The sequence below is a fragment of the Pithys albifrons genome, chromosome Z (assembly GCF_047495875.1).
Source record: "Pithys albifrons albifrons isolate INPA30051 chromosome Z, PitAlb_v1, whole genome shotgun sequence".
NCBI lineage: Eukaryota > Metazoa > Chordata > Aves > Passeriformes > Thamnophilidae > Pithys > Pithys albifrons.
Genome location: NC_092497.1, coordinates 32,522,996 through 32,530,089, shown reverse-complemented (window position 1 = coordinate 32,530,089; position 7,094 = coordinate 32,522,996). Strand labels below are relative to the sequence as shown.

General features: G+C 41.1%; 1 protein-coding gene across 2 annotated transcripts; it reads right to left on the bottom strand.

Moving 5' to 3' along the window:
- Window positions 1–230: 230 nt before the first annotated feature.
- On the bottom strand, window positions 231–7,076 carry CZH9orf40 (chromosome Z C9orf40 homolog). Of its 2 annotated transcripts, none has more exons than XM_071580578.1 (2): window positions 6,603–7,076; window positions 231–1,532 (listed from the first exon to the last, which is right to left on the bottom strand). In XM_071580578.1, the coding sequence occupies exons 1-2, from the start codon at window positions 6,921–6,923 to the stop codon at window positions 1,377–1,379; spliced, it is 477 nt and encodes a 158-aa protein (XP_071436679.1). In that variant the 5' UTR covers window positions 6,924–7,076; the 3' UTR covers window positions 231–1,376. The 2 variants fall into 2 exon arrangements, with proteins under 2 accessions (XP_071436679.1, XP_071436678.1); XM_071580577.1 differs by having other exon boundaries at window positions 231–1,529; window positions 6,603–7,012.
- Between the last annotated feature and the right edge of the window lie 18 nt (window positions 7,077–7,094).

Below are 7,094 nucleotides of genomic sequence, written 5' to 3'. Positions count from 1 at the left end.
GTCCAGCTAAACTAACAGACCCTAACAAGCTAAATGACTAAGCAACAAACAAATACAGATACCGACACAGCACAAACACTGGAAAAAAGTTTCTAAATGTTTACTAAGAAAGTTAACAAGCTGACTACTTTTAAGCAAAAATACCTAATAATTCAACAAAATTATAGAAGCAACAATCTTAAGAAATAAAGTCAAGAACTTCACACAGTAATAGTCCCAAAGATTGCAAATACATGCAGGTAAAATTTTATTGTCATTTAGCAAATATGTTATTAAAAAAATAAAATTCAAAAGTTGCCTGCTTTAATGATGATTCCACAAAAAATACAATGCTTTTTATCTTTAAAGATAAATCATATTTGCAAAATGTAAGTCTCCCCATACAACTTCGGTTTATTATTAAACACATTGTACTTGAATTTGTAAATAAATTGTAAATCACAAGCATTGAATTTGTACTTCACAGCAAAAAATACTAAATCAATGAACTTCTGTAAAAAATTTCTGCAAAATTCATAGTGTCTGCAAAAACTACACCTCCGTCAGCAAACTCTGAAAAAGTGTATGCAGTAATTTTAATATTGCATTTACTTTTTTGACACATCTGCACAAACCTGCCATTTTACATGCTACCAACTGGCTCAGAGCTAACATCTTAGTCTTTGACTAAGAATGGCAGTAATGCGAGAACAGACCAAAAACCTAAAAGCTGAGTGCCCACTGTTATAAGGCATGTGAAAAAGAGGAGGTGAAAAAACTTTTTCACAACGATAATGTCAAAAACTTTCAGAAGAATGGCAGCTTACAAAAGAAAATATCCCCTTTTCCTTCCCCCTCTCTGCCACACAAGTTTTTGTTTGCATAGAAAAGGAAATGTTTTTTCTGGTTTATTTTTTGGTTTAGCTATTACACAGAAAAAAAATCACACTAAAAATCACTAGAGTTTGTGTGCTTTATGATAAATTCATGTTACATATTTCACTTTCAGGTACAACAGTTATGTCTTTTTGTTCAGGATAGACAAAATTATTTTCTATTTCTCTTTGACATGTAGCATATCCATCTGTTTCTTTTAATTGTATCCCAAAGTTCTAATTATCTGTATTTTCTTTTAGTCTCTCTCCACGTTTTCAAGTATTCTTGCTAGGCATTGTAGCCTCCTCCACACTGCACGCCTCCAGAGAGCTTACTTAATTATTAAGTACTTGATACCAATTATCCTATCCACTTAGGCAACTCAGACTTGCTTTTGCAGACTGCCACAACAGTTTCTTCAAAATAGCATAAGCATGCTTATTATTCACCCAAGTAATAAAACCTGGATTTCAATGGAAACAAGTTTTCTGCACATACATGTACAGCTATGAAACAATTGTTCAGGTTTCCATTTCAGTCTCTGTGATATCAGTCCTTGAAGGAGTTTTAGCGTTTGATGGAGTCTCCTCATCTATGTTCTGAACATCAGACAAATCAATAGTAGGCAGTGGTGCTCTCCAATACAGGAATGAGTTATACTGACAGAATTCTTCCTGCTTTGAAAAGAGACAAATAGACAAAAAGGCAACAAAACATTAATGTGTATCCCAGCAGTAGAAAATAATAAAAAGAAACCTTTTATGTAAGAAACTGAAAACTTACTCATCTGTAACATACTAACAGTTTATGATTTTGAAGTAAATCACAATTTTGCCTTTTTAAATAGTCTTGCAAAGAACTATCAGATGTCTGTGAAATACTTCCATAATTACACCAATTTCTTCAATTTACAACCACTGCACTTAAAAATACTGAAAAACTTATGCAATCATTGGATTTTGCTTACAAAATTGCTCACTGCTTTTTCTTCTCATAACAGCATACAAATTTCATGCACATTTACAAACATTTGGAAGAATAGATATAGCTACTTTACATCAACTCAGATGATGACAATTGCAAGATAAATTAAGCACTGCCTAGTGTTAAACCACATCCTGTTTCTTCTTTTCTGTACCTTAATTTCATACTCAACAGATGAAAGGTTAAGAACTGGAGAGTAGTATCAGAAAAACCTTAAAGAAAAATACATTTATCTACTATTTTAATATGGCATCACATTTTTAATTTTTTTAAAATGTCTACTAGAAAACACAGCCTGTTTCTAACCACATCATGGTTATAAACAGTGGCCAATCTGTGCATGTTTCTATGGAGATAACACACAGAAGAGAAATTCTTAAGTCATTCCTTTGTCTTGAGCATTTTCTACTAGAATATAAAAACAGTGAATACTGCCACAAACCTTAAATAATTTATTTCCATATAATATTGGTTTGCAGTTAGCTAACATAGAATTAGAATTTTTAAATATTTTACTTTACTGTCTCAGCCATAATAGGTGTTGAACAAAACTATTTTTAACAAATAAACTGATAAAACTCAGATCATAGTGTGGGCTGGAGGGGGAAATGAATGCACCACCACAATCCATCCCACAACTGAAGTCAACTTCTCTGGGCCCTTAACAGCATGCCTCTAGAAAAAAATTCATAATTTGTCTGTTGGCTTTGCAACAGAATAAAAAATTGTAAAATTCAAAAAATAGCAGTAAGTATTCCTATATTCTCCCAAGTACTGAAAAATTATGCTTCTTCTCACTTCCCAAAAGAAAGCATATGTAAATTCACCATACTTCCATGTAAAGAATACATTTTTCTATTTGTTACCACAAAGATGTACGTATGGGGCGCTCCCATGGCGTAACAGAGAGCACTCTGGACTCTCAATCCCAGGGTCCTGAGTTCGAGTCTCAGTGGGGACCGTTTGCTGGCAGTTAAAACCTCCCTGCTATCCGATCCCGTCAGATCTTGGATGCCAAGCAGGGTCAGCCCCGGTTAGTACCGGGTGCTGTGACAGTCCCGAGGATTTCACTGTCACTGTTCAAGCTCGCTCGGACGTGGCAGATGGACCTCAGGACTGAAACGGTGGGGCCAGTTCTGCACACGCTGTGCCTCACCTAAAAAATCCACTGCGCAGGCTGGAAGGGCACACCCACGTGGGGAGAGCCCTTCCCAAATCTTCGTTCGCAAAGTCTGGCCATACATACATACATACAACAAAGAGCTCTTCTGAACTACAATGTGTTGTGCTAGGTAATCTGTTTCTACTTCAAAACCCTGCATTGTTCAAGACCTAAAATAATTAAGAGAGGAGGAAAGGTGTAGACATTTCACAGCAGCAAGATGGCTCTGTGCCTGTAGGATACTACTAACATGAAGTTAGTTGCTTACTAGGGAAAGACTGTCTTCAGAAAATAATAAAGAACAAAAATTCCCATTAATGAGAATTGAGACCAAAACCAATTAGTACAGTGTAACGAAAGGATTAACTATGCTGAAAATGGAAAAAGTCAAACTAAAAGTAGTTGCCCGCATTTCTATAAATATTCTTGCAAACTGAGGGTTTTGTACTGCACAGCATTAACTACAATCACCAACGTGTGGAAGGGATCGTTTTCCAGTCTCTATTCCAACATAGCCAGCCTCATTCATGCAGAACTGTGCAGGGCAGGAGACTAACAAATTCTTTGAAAAAAACTTCCATCAGTGGAGTTTTACAAACTATCAAGTCCCTTTACAATACTCCCTTATGTTTAATTAGAACTCCTTTTATATTTTAGTAAGTTTCTGCTCATGCAGAGAGGGAAGTACTTAAAATCAGAACCCTGTACTTTTTATGGACAGCGTAAATGACTGCATTCTTATCTCAAAGCTATTAGAATCTAAAACTTCATAAATACAAAAATATGTGTACTCTTAATTTTGAACTCAGACTACATACTTGATTAATCTCAAGACCATTGAAGTCTACAGAGCAGCAGTACTTGACTGTATTGGTAACTCTCAGATTCAGTGTGAAAACAAAAAAATCCCATACAGCACAAAGACAGGCACAATGCTAAATATTCATACCTAAAAAGCAAAATAAAGTATCAGTCACCTTCACACGTTTCAACACAAGTTTTGAGAAGAAATTCTATCAAGACAGGTAATGTAGCAAGCTCAGAGATACAAACGCTCAGTTTCTACTAAGTGATTCAATTTTTAAGGAGCTAGACTTCCAACTCTAGTTGCAGAAGCGTGCTTGCAATTAAAATGGAAATAGTATTTCTTCCCTGGCCAACTGTAATATAATTGGAATTGGTTTAGACTTTAACAGGATGGTGTTGTAGTTTGGAATTATTATGTAAATTATCTCCCCTGCCTCTAACTGCCCATGCCAGCAGTTAACAAAAAAAAGTAGTTAACTGCTGATCGCTTGGGTGGGGGCAGGTTGTCTCTTTTGTTGTCGGGGACATTTCCTTCTTTGCTTAGCTCGGCGGAACTCGGGAGCAGTGTGTGTGTTGCCAAGGGCGGAAGCTGTTCTTTTTTTTCTCCTGCTCCTGCTGCTGGCTACTGTTAGGGCTTCTTGCTGAGCCGCTGACTTTTCTCCTCGTCGCGGCTATTTCTCCTGGTTCCTGCACCTGGGGTCCCGGCCTCTGCTCCAGTCTCACCACCGCCTGCACCGTCACGGCCTGCCTGCCCCGACTGGGGCAACGACCTGGGAGAGAGAAGTTTGCAGGTGCTTTCCAGGACACGCGGCGGTTTCCCACTTTCAGCTTCCTTTCTTCATTTGGGACAAGAGACAGAGTTCATTTGGGAACTCACCCTGCTGCCAGCCGGGCTGTGACACAGATACTGCCATAAGTATAACTCTTCTCCCGAAGGAAACTTCTTGTTGTGAGGGGTTGTTGTGGGGGGGGGGGGGGGGGTTGTTGTTTTGTTTGTTTTTCCTCTGTGGTGTTGGGAAGTGGTTTGCTCTGGTCTGTTTATAGTTATACCTATACCTACATATATAGATAGATATATATATTTATAGCAGTTAGGGACAGTTATCCTTCTTGTATTAAAATTCCTTTTCTTAAATTTGATAAAGAGTGGCGTGATTGTTGTGGAGAAGGCCCCCTCCCCCCCGCTTATGGGTAAACATCTTAGTTTTTCCCCTCAAACCAGGACACATGGAATTAACAGTATCCTGATCAAGCTTACAAATTTAATGAAATGCAGAAGCCACATACAGCAAAGAATAATCCCAACCTAGGGTCTGTATTTTCAGAAAGGTGTAAAAATCATCATCTGAAATACCTTGATAAAAGACTGAAAATACAGAAGTAGGGCATACAAAAACTGGAAGAAACATTCTTGCCTAAGGTGTTAACAAAGCTTTTTTAAAACTAGAACCTTTTTTACACAATACTGTACTTAAGAGAAACAACCTGTTAAAAATACAGTCCCACAGAAATATAATACTGTTTAATGTGTGGAAATTCAAGGGGCTTGTGGTCTTCCCACCACTGCTAAAGCTTACATAATTATGCCAAATAACCCTAGAGATAAGTAAAGAATCCAGCATTAAATCTGTGATGGAGTCAAACTGTTCTTTAGAGGTTCGCTCAATTTGTTTAATAGCTATGCTTCAAAACACTTGTTCTCTGTTCAAAAATGAAAAAGATGCTTGTGTTTAAATATCACAGCCTAAAAACGGCTGTATAATTTTCATAGGACATAGAATTTTCCCTTAATTTCTTTTTGCCTTAATTCTACCATTCATCATCAAAAAGAAATAACAAACCAACCAACAAAAAGAGCAAGAGAAAGCCAGTACTTTCTTTACAGATGGGTTTACAGATGAGTGTTAAACTGTGAAAGGCCCCAGTGTCTCAAAACCAGAGCCTACAACTGTAATTCAAGTCCATCTAGACTTGATTTGACTATCTGCCACTTCTTTATCACTTGATCTAATATTTTGGTCTTACTTAAAGGTCCAGGTGGGGTGCAAATTGAGTTAAAATATATATCAAACTTATAGGTAAATGTCATATTTGATCTAGCATTTTCTTTTGGGAAAATTAAAACTCTCTTGGTATCAGTTTTCTGAACTACTGTGTAAACCAGCCAAAACAGAAAGAAGAATGTAATACTGTTCAAAGTTAACCAGAAAAGTAATTTCTGCATACCCTGATCATTAAACGATTGATGCCTGTCCTATGACCACCGCCTCCAACAGATGTTTTGGTTAAAAGACAGCTTTGGTATTGCTATTAAACGGCAAAACAAGAAGTTCAAGGAAGCTGGACGCCGTATAAGTGAGCCTGACCCTCACACAACAGAAATGCTAACGTAATAACCTCTCCAAGCTTCGACCGCGCTTTTCAGTAAGGTTAAGGCTGAGAACAGACTCAGATAACGCTAATTCCTGTCAAGCTGTTTCCCGTCAATTTTTCCATGGCGGGGGGCGGAGCGGGAGAGACCGAAGAAATCTGGATACTGTTTCTCTTGCTTCGAAAACAAAACAAAACAAAACAAACAAAAAACCCAAGCCAAACCTAAAAAGACCGCAGGCCGATTAACCCCGGAAGGCACGGAAGGGACTGCGCGGCAGAGAACGCTATGCCGTACCTGGCTAAGGCCCGCCTACACCCCGAGGGACACCCGCACCCCGCGGTAACGTCTCAGCTGTTACCGGCCCCGGCCGCCCATTTCCCTCGCCAGAGGCGAGGGCCCCAGCCCGCCCAAAACCGTTACCTCGGCGGCGACGGAGACCCGCTCTTTGCCCCGGCCACCGGCGCATCCTTCCTCCGCCCGCTCGTCCTGGGGTGCCGCGGGCCCGCCGCGCCGCCGTCGCCCGCCGTCCGCGTCCCCGAGCTGCGCATGGGGGGCGCTGGGCCCGGGCCGCTTGCCTGGCGGCGCCTCAGGCTCCTCCAGTGGCCGCTTCGGGGTGGCCGAGCCGGCGCGTACCGGTTCGCCCCGAGGCCGCCGCTCGGCCGCACGGGGCAGCACCGGCTCGCACAGGAGCCGCTTGATGGGGACGTGACACATTAACGGCTCCGCGCGGCGCTTGGCCATGAGAAGCCGCGCGCCGCCGCCTTGCGGAGCTTGCGTCCCCGGCCCGCGGATGCACGCCAGCCGCGCGCTACGCCATGCACGCGCGCTACGCCCGCCGCCACCGCTCGGAGGGGACGTGGGGCTGCCCGCCGCGCTGCCCGACGGGATGAGGGAGGGAGGAGCGCCTGAGCC